A 26,868-nucleotide genomic window follows, 5' to 3' on the forward strand; every position below is an offset into this window, starting at 1 on the left:
GGAGGTGGCATAATACTCGGGGGAAGGGGGAGGTGGCATAATACTCGGGGGGAAGGGGGAGGTGGCATAATACTCGGGGGGAAGGTGGCATAATACTCGGGGGGAGGGGGAAGGTGGCATAATACTGGGGGGAGGGGGAAGGTGGCATAATACTGGGGGGAGGGGGAAGGTGGCATAATACTGGGGGGAGGGGGAAGGTGGCATAATACTCGGGGGAAGGGGGAGGTGGCATAATACTCGGGGGAGGGGGAAGGTGGCATAATACTGGGGGGAGGGGGAAGGTGGCATAATACTGGGGGGAGGGGGGAAGGTGGCATAATACTGGGGGGAGGGGAGGTGGAAGAAATCTTCCTTGATGTTTTAAGTGTCTTTATTTCTATATAAGCAATATACGAAACATTCTAAAGTAAGCAATTAAACTATCAAATATTCAATGGATATCAAAGAATCTGCCCTGAAAAATATCCATTTTCGCTCTGATGTTCATTTTCACTCCAGAGGGTTGCCGTCCCCCCCCCCCCCGACCTCATGCCCCCCCCCCCCCGACCTCATGCCCCCCCCCCCGACCTCATACGCCTATATTTAAGGTTTATTAACACGAGAAAAATTAATTCCCAAGTCACTAGTTAACGTCTAGGATATCTTAATCTCTAACAAAGAATATAATTTTTTTTTCTGCATATATACATATGCACACATCTGTATATACACCTAGTTAGCTAAACACCTTAGACGTCACCGCATATACTGGGAATAATCAATAAAAAAATAAATGAATTTGACACCTGTGTAACGCCCCTAACCGAAACCAACTTTAAATAACGAAATAACCCAAGGAAGGGAAAATATTATTATAATCAAGGGGGAAGCGCTAAACCCGGAGGATTATACAGCGCCTGGGGGGGATGTGGAAGGCATTCAGGCTTAATTCGGGGAACTGGAGCACAGATCCAATTCCCTAAATCAAGAGCCCCTCACCAACATCAAGGAACTTTCCTTGAGGGGGGAAGGGAAAATAGATCTAATTCAAAACTCCAGTCTATTAAAAGACAAGACCTAGATGAATAGCACGTGCTGAAGCTTAGGCACTGATGAGTTAGCAAAAGCTCTCGATTCACGCGCTAAGGGTCTGGGTTCGATTCCTGGCAAGGGTGAAAACATTGGGCGAGTTTCCTTACACCGGTTGTCCATGTTCACCCATCAGTAAAATGGGTACCCGTGTGTTAGTCGACCGGTGTGGGTCGCATCCTGGGACAAAACTGACCTAATTTGCCAGAAATGCTCTGCATAACAAGGAGCTTTCTAGTAGTATGTTACTGATGTCAGCTATGGTCTGGATACCTTGTACATGTACTTATATAAAATAATTATAAAACAGTTATGAGGTCGGGTTGTGTGGTGAGCATCATGAAGGGAAGACGTGACCCTCAAGAAAGTTTTAGTAGTAACAAGTACACAATTATTAACGGATATCAACGACTCGTGAAATCATAACCAGATGACTAAACTAACGGAACGGGCAAGCTACATGAAATCCCAAGGTAAGCCAGTCCTAAAACTGGCAGGACACTGCTGTAACCTTTGTACCCTGCTGGCCTAACAAGATTCGTCAAAATAAGTATATTTTTCTAGGTAGTAGGTTGGTAGACAGCAACCGCCCAGGGAGGTACTACCGTCCTGCCAAGCGAGTGTAAAACGAAAGCCTGTAATTGTTTTACATGGTAGGATTGCTGGTGTCCATTTTTCTGCATAAACATGCAAGGTTTCAGGTACGCCTTACTACTTTTACTTACACTTAGGTCACACTAAACATGCATGTACAAACATATATATATACACACCCCTCTGGGTTTTCTTCTATTTTTTTTACTAGTTCTTGTTCCTGTTTATTTCCTATCTCCATGGGGAAGTGGAACAGAATTCTTCCTCCGTAAGCCATGCATGTTGTAAGAGGCGACTAAAATGTCGGGAGCACGGGGCTAGTAACCTCTTCTCCTGTATATATTACTAAATGTAAAAGGAGAAACTTTCGTTTTTCCTTTTGGGCCACCCTGCCTCGGTGGGATACGGCCGGTGTGTTGAAAGAAAGAAGTATATTTTTAGAAGAAAGCTGCAAAGACCTAAACTTTAGCACCTTTCCCGGCTAACTAAGCATTCATACAGCCCCAAGCATGGACAATGTAGGCAGGCACAATTGGCTCACTTCTAGTATGGACTCCAATAATTGGCTTAGACTCAAAGCGGCGGAGTTGCTACACATGTTTGGTTTCTTAAGTACAGTCACTAACACATGCTACGCCACGTGATGCTTACACCTTAGGAATAAATGACTGGTGGGTCCAGCAGAGTATTTTATCATCTATGACATCTCTCAAGAGGTTCTACTTCCTGAGATAGAACCTGATTACCTTCCATTCCCCCAAGCGCTCTATGACCCCTACGGGTGTTTCCCCATAAATATAATAATTGCATTAATGAACAACTGAGATACCATGCGCTTTAGAATAAATTAAAGTAGTGGTATCTGTCAGTCTAGGAAGGATTAGACGGGGTTCGCCGATACTGTCCTGGCCAGGGTCTTGTCCAGCTAGTGTAAGTAGTCTACGAAGACATGTAACTGCGGCACAGGCAATTCAATGTCGACAAATATTAGGGTTCGAATAATGGGGAAACATTCGTGGAACCTATAAGTTAAAGCCCTTCATTATAGTGGATGGCTAATTTGGAGTTACACACCTAATATTAATGAGAGGATAAAAGATCAGGTGTGACTTATCCTAGGTCGCAAAGGAGCAATTTTCACTGAAAAATGTCAATTAAAAAATAGGGCCCGTTTTGCCTCCCTCGAGTTTCGAGAATTTTTGTACTCCCGGAGCCCGGCTCTAGGTCAAGCTTATCTGATGCTTGCCTGGTCAACCAGATGATGCTGGGGGACCGCAGACCCACACAATCACAGCTTGGTCTGGAGTTTTGAGAGAGACTGACCGCGGGGTTCAAACCCCACCCGTGGTATGGTTTAATTATTGTCAAATCACGGTATACTACAACCTGCTTAGCAGTTATGATAAAACCTTATCGCCTAAATCATCCATTCCCTGAACAATCCATGTTTACTTCACCATTTCCAAGTATATATCTAAACTTTACGATCCCCTACACCTTATTCTGTATATAATGGATATCTTAGATAAGATAACCTACCACTGTGAACTAAATAGTAGGTGACCTTGGTGCCTGGGATGACTACCTGTGACGTGGAAGGCTGCCAAATGTACCTGAAGTCCTTGCTATCCTATAAAACTAAATTTCAACATTACTAACACTAGTATAACTACCAGAATGCGTCATTACGTTATGGAGGTATTTATAAAAACAAATATTATTTTGTTATGTATGAACTGTTTCAATCCGCTAACAATTCTAATTTATTTAGTTTGTTTTAATGTGAACATTCTTAGGAACATTATGTAGGCTAAGTTGTGACAATATTTTACAAGGTTTATACTTACTACGGGAACAAGTAACCAGCAGGTTGATATCTACAACTAAGATACCAGGCGTGAAGGTTCCCTGGTATTGGGGCTATGTAAAAGGTATCATGGCCATTAAATCAACGCAGTAGGTACTTCAACTATTACAAGTTATCGATAATTTTATGCATTTTCTTCCTTATTCCGATTCTGAAACAAATAATTTACTGGTCCGGGCCTTGCACGCACTATGAAGTGTTATGTATTTAATAAGTTTATTAAAGCACAGGTACACAAGTACAACTGTCAGTGTAAATTACCCAGGATAAAAAAAAAAACAGTGACTGCAGGCAGTTTTTCTAAATCTAATTTGACAGAATTCTATTTTAACATCTTTGAGAACCACTTACAAATTGCGGAGGTTTGAATGCCTAAAACTAAACAGCCCGAGGTAACAACAGTTATATTATTATTATTACAATCAAGGGGGAAGCGCTAAACCCGGAGGATTATACAGCGCCTGGGGGGGTATGTGGAAGGCATTCAGGCTTAATTTGGGGAACTGGAGCACAGATCCAATTCCCTAAATCAAGAGCCCCTCACCAACATCAAGGAACCTTCCTTGAGGGGACAACAGTTATAGCTGTGGCTGTTTTATTACCGCCTGGCGCCAACATGTCGGGACCAGTGTTCTCTAGGACGGGGAGGGAGACTAAGTGGCCGGTTTCTAGTTTTTTCCTCTACTCCGCAGCTCAATCTAAAGCCAGGCTTCTCTGATCAGCCATGATACTGCGGCCTCCAGGCCAACCCTACAGCATTAACAAGGTGGCTGGTTGTACACGCTACCTCTCGACAAAAGGGACTACGCCAAGGTATTTTTAGTCTCTGATAAAGGGTTCTAACAGAAGGCTAGAAGTCGTTTATGCTCTACCATGGAAGTACTTGCAACCAATCCTAATCAATTGCTAATAATTATAATAAAAAAGAAGCGCTAAACCACAAGGGCTATACAGCGCTGCTGCTAATATTTAAAAACTGAAAAGGGTAATTTATATTAGACCTTAAAATCACGTGAGAGATCCTGCTGCATTTATACATTGGATGGACCAATGTCAAGAATAAGTAGTAAATGTCAACATTTATTCTAGCCAGGGAAAACACTAAAGCCACATGTGTAATAAAACTCATCAGTAAATGTCAACAGTATACGTCAGTATGTAACGTTCGTGATGTGTGTGTGTGTGTATATATATATATATATATATATATATATATATATATATATATATATATATATATATATATACACCCCTTCTGTATATATTACTAAATTTAAAAGGAGAAACTTTAGTTTTTTCTTTTGGGCCACCCCACCTCAGTGAGATACGGCTGGTACGTTGAGAGAAGAATATATATATTATTTATATATACACATGTATGAAAGACAAGCCACTGGACTGGAGGATGGAAATCTTTAGCTCGAGATCTTTCACAGGTCTCAGTGCGTCATCAGAGGCTATTCAATATTGTAAGACCAGTAACAGGTAGCCTGAGAGGTTTTCTCAAGAGGAAAGGTAGCGGGTTGACGCCGGCCTGTCCCACTCACAAGCCTTAATAAAAACTTTCATAAGGTTAGGGTTGAGGAGGTAGCGAGCTCAGACAGGCAGGCAGCCAAGGTATGAACCACACCTAGTCATGTGTGCTGCCTCCCTCTACGTGAGGAAGGGACATGCTTCTGTCATGCTCAGTGACAGGGACCCAGTGTGACCTCTCTAATTTTTTTTTTTTTTTGCGTTACCGCTCACAAGATGAGCATGAAGTACACAAACTAGCCGCTCAGGCTGCACAACTAAACACTTTCTGTGGCCATGCCGCTCCACTCACCCAGCCTGCCACTACCAACTATCTTTTACTACAGTGTTTGTGCCAAGACTCCCCACTCACCGTCAACACACCAGCGACCTTGACAAAAACGTAAGTAAATAAATTTATTTAGGTACAGGTACATATAAGTAAAATTATTATAATGTAAATTACCTAGGATAACCCAAAAAAGTGACTTATTTTCAAACATGGCAATATGTACAATCATTATACAGCAATATACGAGAAATAATGTAAACCGAGACTTACGTGTAAGAAACAATGCAAGCTAAAAAAATTGTGATAAAAGACAAAAAAATATAATACTCTAGTATACCGAGTAAGAAGACTAAGTAGTACTATCCCGAAATACTAGGGCACTAGTTCAAGTTGCTCTGGAAATAAATATATCATGGTCAGAGATAAGTCACCATTACACCCTCATGATAAAATGCCGCAACACTGATATTAGCATTCTAGCACCTCTTCCACCCCCCCCCTCATCAAAACAGGCTACTTACCATCCCTATCAACTCAAGAGGGTGGGAATCCTCAAGAAATCCCCCAATAAGCACAGGGTATATACACGTGTATATTTTATATACAATATATATAAATAAAATAAATATATATATATATAAATAAGCGTGTTCAGGGTAGTAGTAAATAGTACAAAATAGATGCTCTGGCACAATATGTGGCTACCCCTGGTCTACACTATTACTACGGCGGCAGGTCATGGGGTGCGCCGTGCTCGGCCAGACGGCGAGGCTTAAAGCAGGTAGGTACATAGCTGAATCTAAATATCTTCCTCTCTTGGTTTTGCAGTTTGAAAAATGCATTTTCTAATGTCCCCGCTCTAATAGGAAACGAACATACTTTAAAAGGGGGGAGATATATATATATATATATATATATATATATATATATATATATATATATATATATATATATATATATATATATATATATATATATATATATATATATATATATATATATATATATATATATATATATATATATATATATATTAGTACCAAAGGGACATCGATCACTGGTCATCCTGCGATGCCCTAGAAATTGTTCTGCGATCTACAAGCTGGCAATGAAAGTTTGGGCCACCCTGGTTGCATACTGCATGACCGGCACGAGGCACTTCGTGACCCTGTCATAAACTGCGTAGACAAACTTGGTGCATCTCTCACTGCTGCTGCTGCCGCCATGCAAGGGAAGCAGTCACGAGGGGCGTTCAAGAAAAAAAAATTGTCCTTTGTTGGCAATATAAATTAGCAACGCAGACGAATGAATAAATACACATTAACTCGCTGGAGAAAAAATCTCGGTAACTGTTATTATTATCGGGGATTAAACCCGTAGGGGTCATACAGCGCATGGAGAATGGAAGGAAGGAAAGGATTGGTCCACCTCAATCATGAGTCCCTCACTGACATGCAGGAATCAGGAATAAATATTTAAATATGGAACAAAAATGTTACTTGCAGGGAAGAACTGTAGGCAAATATAAATTTGTGCCAGAAAAGTATATTTTTTTTCTTAAATTTTAGGGCACTGATTAAATCCCTACAGCAGTTTAATCATTCGCGGGGGGGGGGGTCATACCAGGAGACATTTTTTCCCGGAAAATGAAAATATCATCACCAGTACGAGTAATTAAATGTATGACTATGGTTGACTTACGAGGAATGTTGAGTGAGCCGGGAATGTCGCCGTAGTTCTGCAGTTCTTGGGAGTCACGAACATCAATGAGGGCTATGTCGCCTGCTACCTGCAGGGCGCGCAGTTCCTCGTAGTCAAGTTCAGTCCGCCGGTTGATTGTTCGTCCAGAAGTATTTGTGTGGGTTAAGGAAGGCGCGGGCGCTGGCATGTGTGTGGTGGGCATGTGGGCTGGGGTACACGTATGAGAGGCAGATGAAGCGTATGACACTTGCTGACTACAGTACCCGCACGCTGCAACAAAAATGCCATTATATTTATTAAAATTTAAACTGTCTTTAAATAGACTTGTTGAGTAAACTGAAAAATATTAAAGTTCCAGGAACATTTTTTTTAATGAATTTTCGTATTACTACGCAGACCTAATAATAGGGCGTAGAATGTTGGAAAAACTATGGTCCTGGAAGGACACGCATGACGTGTGATGAAGGCGAGATGTATAATACAATAAAGGTTTCCTTTGTACTACGCGTCTTTCTACCAATATCGGTTAAATCTTGTGACGTTACTAACCATTAATAATGCATAAAAGCTACTTACAATAATGTGGAGCTTCAAACAACTTGAGGATGCATTACGAAAACTATTAATACAAAGCCTAATTACCGAAAGAGACTAATCATTTCGTGTAAAACAATATTGCAACTTCGATACTGTTTTGATGCAGTATACATATCTATACAAGACTATCTGGTGTATTGGTGATATTTTGTATACGCTAGTACTAGCAGCAGCACTAGTGAGGAGGCAGAGGTTAAGGGTAACTGACACAAACGCATCTTACATGAAGCCAGAATGCGAGGCACAGAGTTGACACACTTGGCCAGCACTTCCATCGTCTTGTTGCCCTCTAGATTACCAACACAATTAACTAATCAAAAGAACACTTTAAATTCAATAACAGTATTCCTTAAGTTTTTTCAAGTTAACCACCGTATCAGAATTCTGAATTACTTCGGCTGATTCTTTAAACAACAGTCATGAGCTACAGGTATATTGGCAGGTGTGATGGGTAGAGGGCCGAAGCCCCGGCGTTTCTTACACAACCTCCCTCGTTGCTTGGTTAGCTCTTACTCTGGCATCTTGGGCACTCACTGTACACAGCATCCCTCACCTCCCCCCCAATGAGGGCCACGCCTGTAGGGAGGGAAGTGGGGGCCTTATCGCCCCGCGAGTTTGTAGTTAATATTAACACGTCAACTTTTAACACGCATGTGTTGCTAACACCTTTACGTATGCTTTAAACTGTAATTTAACAAATGCCCAGGAAAGACAATTAGAAAAAGGTAATGTAGTGAAAAAACCTTTCGTAAATTTGAGGCTACTCCCCATCCCCATGATCCCCCCCCCTCTAAGTGTATTCAGGTATACACAGTTACATTATTATACATAGCAGCATGTGTAGAGAACCTAGGATAACCCAAAAGTCAGACAGAATGAGTTATTCTTTATATTTAAAAGTTAAAGACAGGTAAGTTTACTATACCCAACAAGTCACCTACAATACTTGTATACACACCCGCCATATACTCAACTTACAATATACATGAACAACTCCCAACCCAAGCTACAATGACCCAAAATATCACACGCCATAGTATCTAAGCATGTACTATTATACATCGGATGTAGGCACTAAGAGAAGAGTGCCATTGCGAAATAGAGAAACGTTACAGGCACAGAAAATACTAACCTACGGAGAACATTCTGATGTACATTTGGAGAATGTGGGAAAGAGACGCCAATACTTTCAATACACCATATTTTTCCGGTGTAAAATACGATTAAATTCTGGTAAACACTAGTTTTCAGTTCTTATCTATTGACCCCCACCCACTGAGCAGTAATACCAGAAGATAACTCGACCCCCAACTTACTTGACAATGAGAGGTAGCTATCTAGTTCAAACTATTGCCTTGCCATTTTTAGGCATATCTTGGTCCAAGACACGGTAAAAAAAAAAAACTGATCGTTAGACATCATACTTTTATGATATGTCAAACTTGTGTGATGCAGTCAAACAGATCTAAGATCGAAATCACGAAAGGAATAATGATTTCCGAACTCCATGCACTACTTTAAGAGCACGGTACTCGAAAGACCATCCATAGCCCTGCACAATAAAATAAACTTTCTTTTTATCCGAGCATATATATAAAATCATAACTGAAAACAGTCACTCGGTCCCACAAATAAAACTAAAAATGAACCTCCTTATCAAGCCCAGAACTAAAACATGTCTTATTTAGGTTCAAAGGTGTGTTGTCCCAACAGGCACCTCCGAGAGTATAAAAACAATGATATATGCCACATTCTTATGTTCACTTCACACAAATAGGTGCATGTCACAGTAACAATGCTTACAAAAGGCCAAATACATACAATAACCTTCCTTTTAATTCGTCGTACAGTATACTGTTCTCACTCCAGTAATCAAGAAGCCAGTAGGTTAACATTCCCACGGCACTGGTTGTAGTGGTATTGAGGTTTTGTGTGTTAATGTTACTGGCCTATATAGTCAAGCTGCACACACACACACACACACACACACATACACACACACACACACCTAGCTAAATTTGCTAAAATATAACGCGCATATACGAGAGATTTCTCTCATCTTTCTAAACCTTTTAGATGGTTATTTCATATTGTTCCGTTGGATTTAATATTTTAGGATCCCCATTATTATTATAATCAAAACTTAAGCTGTAAACCACCGGGCTTAGTATCCCCAAGGATTCTCAAAGACGAAAACGATTTTTTTGAGGATTTATAAACGTATAGACTTCTGAAAATTATTATTATTATAATCAAAAAGAAGCGCTAAGCCACAAGGGCTAGACGTCTGAAAAGTATCGTCACATGAACAAGCATTTGTCAGTATGCCAACAGATTCACTCTTCTCACACCACAAGATTGTATAACGGCAAAATGCATTTTTAAAAGTTTTCAGCATCTGCGCAGCTTATAGAGGAAGGATAACCCCGACCAACCAACCAAAACTTTTCTGGTCATTTACCTCTTGTTCTAGGCTACCACCAATGTCCACATCCACACAAGGGTCGCCAAGGAGGTCACAGTCTCAGATGACCTAGTGGAGATATGCACTTACGTGCCCCACAAGATTAACAATCAGCAAGGAACCCAGTACGACAGAACAATCAGTGAGAAAGTTGACAGCGGGGATTGTGTTGGACAGTGTGGGAGGGCAAGCAGGGAATGTAATAAATCACTGCCCCAAGAATACACGAGAATTGTTTTTTAATGTTAAGCGAATCAGCGATATTTTATAATGTGAAATACGCAGACATTACTTCCATAAATAGGCCTCAACTAAGTCCTACAAACCACATTTCAAAGAAAATACATTTGCGCCATAAAAAGAAAATTTTGGAAAAATGAATTAGTTTAGGGTAGTTCGGCCTAACTGACCAAGTAGGACACATACACAGAGGAGCTAGGACTCGACCCCTGCAACCTCAACTAGGCGAGTACACACACACACACACACACACACACACACAAAGCAACAAGGGGACACAGTTGGAAGTTGAAGACAGATGAATCACAGGGATGTTAGGAAGTATTTCTTCAGCCACAGAGTAGTCAGGAAGTGGAATAGTTTGGGAAGCGATGTAGTTTACCTGGAGAGAGTTCCGGGGGTCAACGCCCCCGCGGCCCAGTCTGTGACCAGGCCTCCTGGTGGATCAGAGCTTGATCAACCAGGCTGTTACTGCTGGCTGCACGCAAACCAACGTACGAGCCACAGCCCGGCTGGTCAGGAACCGACTTTAGGTGCTTGTCCAGTGCCTGCTTGAAGACTGCCAGGGGTCTGTTGGTAATCCCCCTTATGTATGCTGGGAGGCAGTTGAACAGTCTCGGGCCCCTGACACTTATTGTATGGTCTCTTAACGTGCTAGTGACACCCCTGCTTTTCATTGGGGGGATGTTGCATCGTCTGCCAAGTCTTTTGCTTTCGTAGCGAGTGATTTTCGTGTGCAAGTTCGGTACTAGTCTCTCTAGGATTTTCCTGGAGTTTACCTGGAGAGTTTCGGGGGTCAACGCCCCCGCGGCCCGGTCTGTGACCAGGCCTCCTGGTGGATCAGCGCCTGATCAACCAGGCTGTTGCTGCTGGCTGCACGCAAACCAACGTACGAGCCACAGCCCGGCTGATCAGGAACTGACTTTAGGTGCTTGTCCAGTGCCAGCTTGAAGACTGCCAGGGGTCTGTTGGTAATCCCCCTTATGTATGCTGGGAGGCAGTTGAACAGTCTCGGGCCCCTGACACTTATTGTATGGTCTCTTAACGTGCTAGTGACACCCCTGCTTTTCATTGGGGGGATGGTGCATCGTCTGCCAAGTCTTTTGCTTTCGTAGTGAGTGATTTTCGTGTGCAAGTTCGGTACTAGTCCCTCTAGGATTTTCCAGGTGTATATAATCATGTATCTCTCCCTCCTGCGTTCCAGGGAATACAGGTTTAGAAACCTCAAGCGCTCCCAGTAATTGAGGTGTTTTATCTCCGTTATGCGCGCCGTGAAGGTTCTCTGTACATTTTCTAGGTCAGCAATTTCACCTGCCTTGAAAGGTGCTGTTAGTGTGCAGCAATATTCCAGCCTAGATAGAACAAGTGACCTGAAGAGTGTCATCATGGGCTTGGCCTCCCTAGTTTTGAAGGTTCTCATTATCCATCCTGTCATTTTTCTAGCAGATGCGATTGATACAATGTTATGGTCCTTGAAGGTGAGATCCATACATAGCTTTAAGCAGAGGTATGATAAATCTCACGGTTCAGGGAGTGACCTAGTAGCGACCAGTGAAGAGGCGGGGCCAGGAGCTTGGACTCGACTCGTGCAACCTCAACTAGGTAAGCGCGCGCGCACACGCACGCACGCACACGCACGCGCACACACGCGCGCGCGCGCGCACACACACACACACACACACACACACAGTAACCCCCCTCACCTCCAAGAGCTTATAAAGAATAAAGTTTCTGAGGTCAACATCATGAAGGAAACAAGTTGTAAATAATACACAATGAAAACGGGTTCCAGTGAAATAATACCCGTGGAAAAAAGAGCTGCAGTGGATTAGAAATTTTTAATGTCATGCTGCAGTTTTAAATTATGGCTAATATAATACAGCTTAGAAACCCTTAATAATAAATTATGTATACGATATCACTTATCAGCCATTTTATATCCTTATTTATTGGAACAGACTAGCTGACTTCACAATTTATTATTGAACAAAAAGGCACAATACCATGACTGGAACAATACACAAATAACCCGCACATAGGACAGAGAAGCTTAGGACGACGCTTCGGTCCAACTTGGATCATTAACTAGTACTAATAATATATGACAATACACATAATCCGCACATAGAAAAACTTGTGGCGATGTTTTGGCCAGAGTTGGACCATTAACTAGGCTTATTTATGTAGCATTTCAGTCACAATATTGTGCCCACCATCCTGTGGTGGATATGTTGGTAATTAGCTTTTTTAAAAGCTAACTTTATGGAACGTGAAGATTACGGAAGTTATACAAGCGCATACAATGTATCAGTTCTGTAAATAAAAATCGACAGAAAATAATGGGATTTCAAAATTAACAGTGAACGTAAATTAAGTTAATTTTAAGCCTGCCCATAATGCTCTGCATACAAGGGGCTTTTGGCATGTTACACTTAACCACTGTATTTCTTTGTACATCTATGTATCATGTCCAAATTAATAATAAATAAAATTTGCAGGTCAAAGCAGCTCACACTTAAAAACATTCATTGTTAAATTTTAATTTATTGCTGTTGATGAGAGTGACTAGCCACAGGATAAACAAATTAATACACCTGACGCAAAATGTCAGATCCTGCTTGTCATCTCAAATTCTAAATATAGATATTTACAAGTGTGTATAAAAATTTATGAACCCAATATCTTTTGTAACCTAAATTTACACATGTTTTATATAAACAAATACCACGAAGTGATATTGAAGATCAAAATACTCTTTTAATCAGGCAGTTAATTGCAAAAAGTGAAAAGATTTTATTTTTAATTGGGAGTTAAATTTATTTAAGCACAGGCATACATATGTACAATTATGATAATATAGTGCAAGTTACCTAGGATTACCCCAAAAAAATAAATGGCTATCCGGTGGCCTGGTGGCTAAAGCTCCCGCTTCACACACGGAGGGCCCGGGTTCGATTCCCGGCGGGTGGAAACATTTCGACACGTTTCCTTACACCTGTTGTCTTGTTCACCTAGCAGCAAATAGGTACCTGGGTGACTCAAGAAATCGTAATGACACGATTGCAAATAAACCATACCCCCGGCCGGGATTGAACCCGCGGTCATAGTCTCAAAACTCCAGCCCGTCGCGTTAGCCACTAGACCAGCTAGCCACAATAAGACGGCAGTGAAGGGACTTGAGCTAGAGTTCGTCACGGCCACGCTAGCTGGAGATTCGTCTGTAAAAAACTTGCATTTGTGGTCACAGAGGTGCCTGTGCTAACTTTCCTATGGTGTAGAAATATACCTAGTTGGATGAATCTTATTGTGGCTAGCTGGTCTAGTGGCTAACGCGACGGGCCGGAGTTTTGAGACTATGACCGCGGGTTCAATCCCGGCCGGGGGTATGGTTTATTTGCAATCGTGTCATTACGATTTCTTGAGTCATGTTGACGGCAGTGAAGGGACTTGAGCTAGAGTTCGTCACGGCCACGCTAGCTGGAGATTCGTCTGTAAAAAACTTGCATTTGTGGTCACAGAAGTGCCTGTGCTAACTTTCCTATGGTGTAGAAATATACCTAGTTGGATGAATCTTATTGTGGCTAGCTGGTCTAGTGGCTAACGCGACGGGCTGGAGTTTTGAGACTATGACCGCGGGTTCAATCCCGGCCGGGGGTATGGTTTTTTAGGTACCTGGGTGTTAGTCGACTGGTGTGGGTCGCATCCTGGGAGACAAGATTGAGGACCACAATGGAAATAAGTTAAAGACAGTCCTCGATGACGCACTGACTTTCTTGGGTTATCCTGGGTGGCTAACCCTCCGGGGCTAAAAATCCGAACGAAATCTTATCTTATTAGGGCCCTTGTTATTATACAACAGATATATGAAAGCTAAGAAATTTAATGATGTATTCAACATATAAGATCAAATCCTGTTAAACCAGTGACGACGGTGAAATTAAAAGAGCCGAGGCAACCCAGTAATGCAGTTCCTAGTGACAGGCGAGTCTAAGCTGGTAAGCGGCAACAGTGGCCAGCTGGCCTTGTAGTATACCAGCTGAGAGCGCATTGTATTCCAACATTACTCTGGAAGGTTGTCTGGCTCTTACAACACTACTAACACGGAAGATATTCTATACTTCCTTTATAACAGTGGTTGTTAATTTGTCACGGGAAACCTGTTCCCTGACGCCAAGCTGCCTCACTGGATCTAAGTTTCCACACCTTAACAAAGCAGTCACAGGGTACTATTATTCTTTGTGCTCATATTATCATCACGGGGAAACTAAACCCGTAGGGGGTCCTAATTTTACAAATGTGACCTTTGTGTACAGTGGCTGAGAAAATATTATTGGAATCGGTAAATTAAATCACTACGCCTTATTAACAAGTACGAGATGACAGTGATCACATTACATACTCATGAGAATATAAAAATTCATAAAACTCCCAAAAAATACGAAACCTGATAGACGCCAAGTAGACAAAGGTCACCTAGGAGCAATATTCTTATCATCATTAATCACATGACTTCAGCTACTTCAAGTACGTAATTGCTCGTCGACTCGACTTTATACCTTACTTCCTGGGTCCATGGCATGAGGTTTATGAGAATTTTCATTAATATATCTGCCATACACAAATGTACCTTACTTCCTGGGTCCATGGCATGAGGTTTATGAGAATTTTCATTAATATATCTGCCATACACAAATGTATTTCAAAGGGAAAAAATGACTATCATTTCCAAGTTGATTTAAATGAGTAATGGTCAAGACTTATACTGTCAACATTAAGTTAATGACCTATTTATCTTTACAAGTCCTAGTATGTGGAAAACATCCCTGGTCAGCAGAACTTCTGAAAGATGCCACTCAATATAACGTGTATATTGGCTAGTTGGTTAAAAAAAAAAAAAACACTAACATTACTTGGTACTCTGCACAAAACGCAGACTAATGACAAGCATAACATGGATACATGAATTAAAAAAAATACGTTAAACTGCTACAAAATCTGAATAAATCTAAGAAACAAGAATTACGAACTGTATATTTCGATCACAAACTGAGATCCTCTTTAGCAGGAATAAGTGGGAGAGCGAAATGTATAGTGTTCAAACCTACCAGTCAACAGCTTTATGTTATAGGCATCAAACATTTTTAACACGCAATAAGGAAAATAGCTTCATTTAAATATTCAAATACAGTATAATCTATTCTTGCAGACAAGCTATTGGTTCAGTAAATATAAACAATGTAAAATTATAAAAAAAAAGTACGTTAAACAAGCAACCACAATTATGTGTAAAACAACGCTGCAGCAAACACTTACATGGAATGAAAAAAATACATACTGATACATTATGCAAATAAAACTACTAAGCCAAAGTGTGCGATAATTCAATAATAAGAAACAAAATTTTGCTAAAATGATAAGGCAAATGAGTGTCAATATGAATTATATAAACAAGCGCCAAAACGGCATGGGTTCACAGCACGAGATCTTCGTATAGTATATAATTAGTACCTCCAGCAGGGAAGTGAATCATGCGACATCGAAGCTGGAGGAGTGAAGATGTCTCCAGCTGGCACCAGAAACTCCTATCCAGAGCTGCATGTTTGAAGAAAGTAATACTGATGTTAGCCTGACACAAAACAACCAGTCCGAGAACATTTTTATGGGCAAATGTTAAAGAACAAGATAAAAATGAATAAAACTACAAGACGAAGTTAAGATTTTTTCCTAGTTTTTATAACAGAGTTCGTACGAGTGAAAATATTACAATACAAGAAGTTAGTCACGTAAAAATCCGGTGAAAAATTAGTTGATTACGATACACGAGTTTTGTCATTAATAAAAATCTACTAAACAGTAAATATAAATAGTAAGTTTATTCAGGTATACACAAATGCAATTACACAGATTATCATACATAGCAGCATATGTGTAGAGAACCTGGGATAACCCAAAAAAAAAGTCACACACAGTGACTTATATTTCCACCAGGATACCAGATGGCTAGCTGATACTACAGCTACATTTTTTTCGCAGAGCCGGATCTATAAAACTGCTAAACTAGAAATATTTGGGTGGCTGAGAGATGCAGGAAAGGTATTCCCTTACTATATTCCCAAGAACTCTGCACTGCAACCCACACAAGAGTTGTGTGTTGACATTTCAGTCCTACTTGGATCATTTACAGTCACACTAACGAAAAGTAGGGGAGGGGTATATATATGGGCAGGTGGTGGTGGTAGTAGTAGTAGTAGTGGTAGTAGTAGTAGTGGTAGTAGTAGTGGTAGTGGTAGTAGTAGTAGTAGTAGTAGTAGTAGTAGTAGAAAATTGCATTTACTTGGATGTATAATTATATACATAACAGTTAAACAAGTAGGAATTTGGGACACCTAGGTCGCAAAAGATGTCCCTCCTTCGATACCTACCCCCCCTCAAGGAAGGTTCCTTGATGTTGGTGAGGGGCTCTTGATTTAGGGAATTGGATCTGTGCTCCAGTTCCCCGAATTAAGCCTGAATGCCTTCCACATCCCCCCCAGGTGCTGTATAATCCTCCGGGTTTAGCACTTCCCCCTTGATTATAATAATAATCGATACCTACCACTGTCATATCCACAAGTTGCTCTGGACCTATTAATTAAATGAAATATACATACACCAGGAATGTTGGTAAATATATAAATTTGTGGACTGTATATTAAAAATAATAAATGGTTATATATATACACAATTACATAACAGAAGGAAATTATATCTTAATATCACTCGCCAATTTGACTGGAGATTAATGTGTCATACTTAGAAAACCTCACTAACTAAATCTAAGAAAATAATGCTGGCCAGAATTATACACAAATCTAGAGAGCTTATCTGAGGTTCCTGGAGAGGTCTTGTCCAGTCGCCTGATATCGCAAGTTATGCAGGAATGCACATCCACCAATTTCGTCTCCTATTTGAGAGGTGTCAGCCCAATTTTAACCTCTAGAGCACGAAAAATTCTTCCCATTACACCAACGTTTGTACAAAATTTAAAACCAAGATGGCGAGTCCCCTGCCCAGATGCAGGCTTTCCATTTTCTATGACAAATATTATTAAATACAGTATAGGCCATCTATTTACCTATAAATTACCGTATTTCCGGAAAATATATACAGTATTTTCCACAGTAGTAGTAGTAGTAGTAGTGGAAAATACTGTATATATTTTCCAGAAATTCAGTATTTATATGTAAATATATGGCCATACTGTATAATATTTGTCATAGAAAACGGAAAGCCTGCGTCTGCGCAGACGAGACTCGCCATCTTGGTTTTGAATTGGATACAATGTTGGTGTAATGGGAAGAATTTTTCGTGCTCTAGAGGTTAAAATTGTGTTGACACCTCTCAAATAGGAGGCGAAATTGGTGGATGTGCATTCCTGGATAACTTGAGATATCAGGCGACTGGACAAGACAGCTCCAGGAACCTCAGATTTGTGTGTAATTCTGGCCAGCATTATTTTCATAGATTTAGTTAGTGAGGTTTTCTGAGTACGACACATTAATCTCCAGTCAAATTGGTGAGTGATATTAAGATATAATTTCCTTCTGTTATGTAATTGTACACCAAATCCAGTCATTCCTGGAGTGGAACCACAGTCGATGGCCTCCACTCCAAACCAACAGATACAGATACTAATGCCGGAAAAAAAATCCCCCCCCCCCAGTACCAACAATACCACCAGTCCGATGACATTCTTCTTTGCAAATATACAGGGTCTAAAGCCAGCAACAAACAACAAAATACCTTTCATCCGTGGACTGCTTGCAGAGACAAAGGCAATGTTCGCGGCTTTCACTGAGACCCACATAAAGGATCACTTAGACAACGAAATATGGATCCCAGGTTACAACCTATACAGATGTGACAGAGTGAACAGGCAAAAGGGGGGGGGGGGTTGGCCTGTACATTGCAGAGTCACTTGTTTGCACAGAACTGCTTAATGCCTCAAATGATGTAGTGGAAGTTTTAGCAGTAAAGGTCGAGAACCAAAACCTAGTCATTGTGGTAGTCTACAAGCCTCCGGATGCAACATCCCAGCAATTCCAGGAACAGCTGTTAAAAATTGACCACTGTCTGGAAAATCTTCCAGCTCCTGCACCCAACATCTTGCTCCTGGGGGATTTCAACTTAAGGCACCTAAAATGGAGGAATATAGCAAATAATATTGTTGCAGTAATAACACCAGGAGGCAGCTCTGATGAAAACTCACACTCACACGAGCTTTTAAATCTCTGCACAAAATTCAATTTAAACCAGCAAATAATAGAGCCTACTATTATGGAGAATACACTAGACCTTATCTTCACTAACAATGATGATCTGATAAGAAATTTTTTTTTTTTATATTTTATTTAAAAACAACATACACATGATACAAGCCGACAATTAGCAAATCCAAAACCGTGACAGACAATGTCAGTACACACACAATAAACAAAAAAAAAAACCATTTTAACATATTGATATAACGAAATTCTACCGTAAGAAACCCAACCCGTTTACGGGAAAAAAAAAAACATACCGACTACAAAACAGAACGTCGGAGTCATAAAACATGTAGGAATAAGTCCTATAATCATGTATATATGTATATACATACACATGCACATATACACATACATGTATGTGCACATATGTTCTTACAGCACAGACTGGATTATACTAGAACAAACAAACAAACAAACAAAAAAGACTTATCACTAAAAAAAAAACTAGACAAACTAAATACATAACATCCAAAACAGAAGTGGCAGACAATGTCAGGTACACACAAAAAACATTGTAACACATTGATATAACAAATTCTACTAAAATAACCCAACCAACCGACTTCCAAACAAACAGTCGGAGTCATTATAAAACATGTAGGAATGAGTCCTACAAACATATATATATATACATATATATACATACATATACATATATATATATATATATACATATACATACATATACATACATATATACATATGTATACATATACGCATGCATATACACACATACGTGTATGTGCACTTGTTCGTACAGAACAAACTGGATCATACATAGAAATAAAGCACTAAATGACTTTTCACCAAATAAACTAAAAAAATATTACATCCAATGATAGAACTATACCTAAGACATTGGTTCCCACAAACACACCTACACACACACAAAATTAATGTTACCTATTAACACTCAATATATAATATGACCTTCCAGTCAAATGAAGGGTATATATAAACCCCATCAAATACTTTTATATTTTCGTACATAGGTCATTTTGTACCCATTCAATACGATAAAAAAGAGACGTATGACAAGGATAAATCTAACATCAGATTCGAATGTATAAAACATATCCTCACAATATACATATAAATATAAACCCCCTATATAAAATGGTTCTTATAACAATAAGAGAAAAAACAGAAAATCACATACTACTTTTGACTCTGTGATTTTACAAATTCATAAAGGTCTACATACCCCGGAGCCCCCGACGGCTCCCTGCAAAAAAAAAAAAAACTTTACCCACATCTACCACCTTGCAAACCAATCAACCTTCCTCATCAGGCTTCCAATCACTCCAAGAGGACACACCACTGAAGAGACCAACCCCTTGCCTCTCACCCCGTCACCAAACGGAGTAGACGTTCAACAGTAAGTTCACGATATCCCTCCGGAAAACTAATTACCCACCTTCCCCCATATAATTGTTTGTTCCTACATGCTGTCCTATAAAAACACGCCGCCAACGCTTTTATCCTAATGTTTCCCTCCACCTCCCTCATCCCCCAAGAAACATGCAAGTAATCAACTATTACGTATCTGATAGCCCTCCCCACCTCTTTGGGTACCCCTCCCATATCTAACATTAAAGCCCTGAGGGTTGATATCTGTCCCCCCCCCCAATAAAAAGAAAACCCTCTTCAACCACAATCTTACCACCTCCAAAGCAGAACAAAAATATACTACATGAAAAGCCGTTTCAACTTCCCCACAAAAACCGCATGATGCCTCTCTCACAAAACCCATTCGTCTTAGCACCTCTTTCGATGCTAACGTCCCCATAAGAAATCTATATACTAATTCCCTCGCTCTTGCCGGTATTCTTAATTTACTAAATTCCACCCATATCACTCTCCAATCATATGTGGGATACACTGCCATCCCTTGCATTGATTCCTGACGACGACCCACACCCACTAACCGTTTTACCTTGAGTTTTTTAACATTGCGTACCTTTAACATAAACCGCAACATATCTTCACACTCCACTAAGTCCCTGCCACCCCACCATTTGCGGATATCCCCCATCACCTCCCCCACCCGAAGACCCCTTTCCCCCGCTGCCCGAATATACCTCTGCTTCACATATAGCGCCTTCACCCTAGACCCTAATGCCATCAATCCCAATCCTCCCTGTCTTACCGCAGTCATTACCACATCTTTACCCAACCACGCCCTCCCAAAACCCCACACATACCTTAAGGCTCTTCTTTGTAATTCCATAATATCCTGACTTCTTAAGGGGTAAATTTCCGCCACTCCCCACACCTTACTATAAATCAGCGTATTTACCACCACAACCCTTTGATGCAAGGTTACATCCCCGGCCCTTAGACTCCTGAGCCTACTCAAAGCTCTGTCCATTACCATTTCTGAATTAACCCTCCTGCTCTCCTGTACATCTGCTAAATACAAAATCCCACAAATCTTTAGCCTATCTACAGTTATCCATCCAAACTCCTCCCCCAAGGTCCCTCCTACCCAATTGCCTACCTCCAGCAACCGTGATTTCTGCTTATTAACTCTCATCCCAGTAGCATTCCCAAAAATCTCAATTACCCTTCCCACTTTACTTAAATCTTCTATCTCATTAAGTAAAACAGTTGTATCATCTACATAACCAACAATATTCCCACAAAATCCACCTCTCTCCCCCATCCTTCCCATCCCACCATCAACCAGAACATAGAAAGGATTCTGCATACATGCAAAGAGTATTTGGGAGAGTGGACACCCCTGCCTTAAACCCCTCCCCATGCTTACTGAACTACCCAACCTACCATTTACCTGTACTCTCATCGATGCATTCTCATACAATGTCCTCACCCATCCAACCACCCTCCCTCCAAAACCCATTCTCACCATACTCTCAAACAAAAAGTCCCTATCCACATAATCATAAGCTTTCTCCCAATCCAGACCTAGAATACCTCCCTTACTACTACCCTCAAGGAAATCCCGAATACGTCCATGACCTACCCGCATACTCCTCCCCGGGATACCAAATTGTCCCCCATGTATCACCGACCCCATGACCTTCTTCAGTCTATTACCCAAAATTTTCGCAAAAACCTTGTAATCTGCACACATCAAAGATATTGCTCGGTAAGCACTCAACTCTCTACCCCCCCTCTTCTTTGGCACCAAAACTATGACACCCGTACTTTGCGATGTGCCCAACTTCCCACTAGTTAACATATGATCCAATAGCCTAACAAAGCACTGCCTAATACACCCCCAATGTGCTCTATAAAAATCATTTGGTATACCGTCTATCCCTGGTGTTTTCCCGGTACTCATCCCGAAAACTGCCTCTTCCACCTCAACCTCACTTATACCAACCTCCAACCCCACTCTATCCTGCTCACTTAAAATGCTATGGAACCCCCCTTCAAAAATACCCTCCCAGGAACCCCCCTCCCTCCAACTCCATTTCTCCCTAAACCAACTATCAGCATAGAGACTCATACTTTCCGTATTGGATAGGACTCGACCCACTGGATACCCTCCCACCCCAGGGCTTGTCTCCAATTGTAGAATGGTGGTTACACTCTGTCGGTCCCTAAATTTACGTAAAACAAACCCAGACGGCTTATCACCCCACAATACATCCTCTAACCCCGCCCTAACCCTAATTGCATCAAACCTATCATTGTGTAATTCAGCGATCCTGCTCCGCAGACTGTCCATGTCATCCCTCCTACCACCTCCCCCAACATAACAATCTTGCAACTGTCCCTCCAGATAATTTTGCAACCCAAAACGCCACCTCGCCTCTTCCCGTCCCCTAACCTTAAAAAAATTCGCTATTCCCGGTTTTGCCTGCATTTCCCACCAATCTAACAGATCTATCTCCCTGTCCCTAGCCTCCCAAAAAGGCAACCACCAATCACTGAAAAAAGGCCCCTCCTCCTCCTCCTTAAGAAGCCTTACATTTAATTTCCAGTACCCAGAATAAATACGCACCACTCCATCCCACATCAAATCTGCTATTACCGCCCTGTGATCCGAAAACCCCACATCGAAGGTTTGCACCCTCACAACATCTATACCCTGCTTAATATAAATTCTGTCCAATCGCGCTTCATATCCCCTACGGACGAACGTGTGCTCCACTAGGTATCCCCCCCTCCCCACCACATCAACAACCCCAATATCTCGCAATACATCCCTCAGCACACTCAGCACACAACCCGCCCCTCTCGGTTCGACATCACCACTCCTAATCACACAATTCCAATCACCACCTATTACTGTTATAGCAGGCAAACCTCTCAAGTGATACAGCAATACCTCTCTGACAAAATCTACTTTTACCCTGGTATTGCTAGTTGCTGGCATGTAAACTCCTACAAAACTAGCTCGACTCTCACCCCAGACACCATCCACCCTCACGACCCTCCCACCCCCCCCCCTCTTCCCAGCCGATGACACGCAAGGGGCTGGTCTCCTTTATCGCCACTGCTACCCCACCTTTCAATTGCAAACCACTGGTAACATACATCCGATATCCTTTTAACCGCAACACACAACCAGCCCTATGATTATGCTCTTGCAAAAAGCAAATATCTACATCAAACCGCCGTAAAAACCACTCCAACCAAACTTTCTTAACCTCAGTCTTAAGTCCATTGACATTAAGCGTGACACTTCTGAAAATTATAGAAGTGGCGGCTTTCCCCTATGCCGCTGGGATTTACTCGCTGCACTTTTCACATTACGTATTCCCTTACCACTCGAGTTATCCTGTGCAGTCACCTCCCCCCTCCCTCTCCCACTGTGCAACTCAGGCGCACCTCTACCACTATGTGGCATCGGCTCCACAACCGCTGCCCATGACTTCTTCCCCGGCCTCTGCCCCGGGGTAATAACCTCGTCTATCTCTGATGCCGCAGTTCTTTTTCTAGAACTTCCACTTACACACATCTCACCCTCAGACGAATCCTCCTGGTGTACCTCCACGGCCACCACACGCTCCAGCCTTTTCTTACTCAAGTCTTTCTCCACAATTTGTTGTCCCTCCAGCTCTCCAACTTCACATAAACTGAGGACACCTTCTGCACCGGGCTCATCCCCATCCAAAAAATCCTTGATGACATCTGCCAGTAAACCCTCCTGAGTCGAAGCTTCCTGGACTAAAGACTCCTCAGATAACACCTTCGACTCCCCCGACTCCCCTGGGATAGTGACACACGTCTCCTCCTCCGCCACCTCCCGGTCGACCTCCACGCTCCAGAGATCAGGCCTCCGGCCTCCGAGGCAACAGAGCCAGGCACCAAATCACACGACTGTTGAATCACAATCGGCGTTTCCAGAATTCGAGGAGCCCGCCTCCTAGGACACTGGGCTGCCATGTGCTCATAAGAGCTGCACAGACGACATGTTTTTCTCTGACCCGCATAGTACACATAAACCTGTGTTCTACAACCGGTCATCGTTACATAGGATGGTATAGGCCTTGTTAAAGACATTTTAAGGGTGTAAGAACCTTCCGGCATTCCTTCATACGGACCATCCCTCCATACCCCCATGGTTGCAGAATGCACTGTCCCATAACTGCGAAAAAACTCCTGTAGTCCATACGCCGTAGCCTCGAAGGGTACATTCCGTACCTTCACCCATGTGAAGTACTTAGAAACATCATGTAACACAACATCCATCGCTGAATTCACACTCATGCGTTGTTCCTGGTACTGCTCGACAATTCTTGTGTAGAAGCCGGCTCTCAGAAATTTCACGAAGATTCTTGTCAAACCATTAAGAGCGACGCCATATAATTCCTCGTTGGGGATACCATATGTGTCCCTGATGATGTTAGGGAGAAGTACGTTCATCGTATCTCCACTTAACGTACCACGAACCAGCTCTATGCAGATAGTATTTACTCTCCGTACTGTATGTTCAGCCATTTTGATATCCCAAAATGAGCAGCGCACGTCCACACTACTCAATGGTTGTTGATGTACTGTGGTAGCTCGCCTGAAAAACAGCAGAGGGGTGCTGAGCACAACCGCACTCCACCGTAGTCAGGCAGAGAATGCTTTACAGGCGACGGAAAATAACAGAGCGGCTAAAAGAGGTCAATCTATCTGAAATGCGTAGGGAGACACTGGTCAGAGAAACAGCAAACATCGAACTTAAGCTAAAGGAATCTTATAGGAGTCAGGAATTGCGGGAAGAACTAAAAGCCATAAATGAAATCGAAAGAAACCCAAAGTATTTCTTCTCCTATGCCAAATCAAAGTCGAGAACAACGTCCAGTATTGGGCCCTTACTTAAACAAGATGGGTCCTACACAGATGACAGCAAGGAAATAAGTGAGCTACTCAAGTCCCAATATGACTCGGTTTTTAGCAAGCCACTAACCAGACAGAGTCGAAGATCAAAATGAATTTTTTATGAGAGAGCCACAGAATTTGGTTAACACAAGCCTATCTGATGTTATCCTGACGCCAAATGACTTCGAACAGGCGATAAATGACATGCCCATGCACTCTGCCCCAGGGCCAGACTCGTGGAACTCCGTGTTCATCAAGAACTGCAAGAAGCCCCTATCACGAGCCTTTACCATCCTATGGAGAGGGAGCATGGACACGGGGGTCGTTCCACAGTTACTAAAAACAACAGACATAGCCCCACTCCACAAAGGGGGCAGTAAAGCAACAGCAAAGAACTACAGACCGATAGCACTAACATCCCATATCATAAAAATCTTTGAAAGAGTCCTAAGAAGCAAGATCACCACCCATCTAGAAACCAATCAGTTACACAACCCAGGGCAACATGGGTTTAGAACAGGTCGCTCCTGTCTGTCAACTATTGGATCACTACGACAAGGTCCTAGATGCACTAGAAGGCAAAAAGAATGCAGATGTAATATATACAGACTTTGCAAAAGCCTTCGACAAGTGTGACCATGGCGTAATAGCGCACAAAATGCGTGCTAAAGGAATAACAGGAAAAGTTGGTCGATGGATCTATAATTTCCTCACTAACAGAACACAGTAGTAGTCAACAGAGTAAAGTCCGAGGCAGGAACGGTGAAAAGCTCTGTTCCACAAGGCACAGTACTCGCTCCCATCTTGTTCCTCATCCTCATATCTGACAGACAAGGATGTCAGCCACAGCACCGTGTCTTCCTTTGCAGATGACACCCGAATCTGCATGACAGTGTCTTCCATTGCAGACGCTGCAAGGCTCCAGGCGGACATCAACCAAATCTTTCAGTGGGCTGCAGAAAACAATATGAAGTTCAACGATGAGAAATTTCAATTACTCAGATATGGTAAACACGAGGAAATTAAATCTTCAGAGTACAAAACAAATTCTGGCCACAAAATAGAGCGAAACACCAACGTCAAAGACCTGGGAGTGATCATGTCGGAGGATCTCACCTTTAAGGACCATAACTTTGTATCGATCGCATCTGCTAGAAAAATGACAGGATGGATAATGAGAACCTTCAAAACGAGGGAGGCCAAGCCCATGATGACACTTCAGGTCACTTGTTCTATCTAGGCTGGAATATTGCTGCACACTAACAGCACCTTTCAAGGCAGGTGAAATTGCTGACCTAGAAAATGTACAGAGAACCTTCACGGCGCGCATAACGGAGATAAAACACCACAATTACTGGGAGCGCTTGAGGTTCCTGAACCTGTATTCCCTGGAACGCAGGCGGGAGAGATACATGATTATATACACCTGGAAAATCCTAGAGGGACTAGTACCGAACTTGCACACGAAAATCACTCACTACGAAAGCAAAAGACTTGGCAGACGATGCAACATCCCCCCAATGAAAAGCAGGGGTGTCACTAGCACGTTAAGAGACCATACAATAAGTGTCAGGGGCCCGAGACTGTTCAACTGCCTCCCAGCATACATAAGGGGGATTACCAACAGACCTCTGGCAGTCTTCAAGCTGGCACTGGACAAGCACCTAAAGTCGGTTCCTGATCAGCCGGGCTGTGGCTCGTACGTTGGTTTGCGTGCAGCCAGCAGTAACAGCCTGGTTGATCAGGCTCTGATCCACCAGGAGGCCTGGTCACAGACCGGGCCGCGGGGGCGTTGACCCCCGGAACTCTCTCCAGGTAATTATATATATATATATATATATATAAATAACCATTTATTATTTTTAATATACAGTCCACAAATTTATATATTTACCAGTATTCCTGGTGTATGTATATTTCATTTAATTAATAGGTCCAGAGC

The 26,868-nt window shown here is 41.9% G+C and overlaps 1 protein-coding gene across 3 annotated transcripts in view; it reads right to left on the reverse strand.

The window, feature by feature from the left end:
* Positions 1-26,868, reverse strand: part of LOC128701242 (rhodanese domain-containing protein CG4456) — a 38,050-nt gene that overhangs the window by 5,237 nt on the left and 5,945 nt on the right. The window contains exons 2-3 of one of the 3 annotated variants that reach the window (XM_053794832.2): positions 15,844-15,927; positions 7,035-7,304 (exon numbers count right to left, since the gene is read on the reverse strand). In XM_053794832.2, the coding sequence (XP_053650807.1) occupies positions 7,035-7,304; positions 15,844-15,927 (354 nt within the window). Of the gene's footprint in view, positions 1-7,034; positions 7,305-7,854; positions 8,153-15,843; positions 15,928-26,868 lie in introns of those variants that run through there. The other 2 variants (XM_053794834.2, XM_053794833.2) reach the window with 2 other exon arrangements.

This window comes from Cherax quadricarinatus, chromosome 72, assembly GCF_038502225.1.
Source record: "Cherax quadricarinatus isolate ZL_2023a chromosome 72, ASM3850222v1, whole genome shotgun sequence".
Classification (NCBI taxonomy): domain Eukaryota; kingdom Metazoa; phylum Arthropoda; class Malacostraca; order Decapoda; family Parastacidae; genus Cherax; species Cherax quadricarinatus.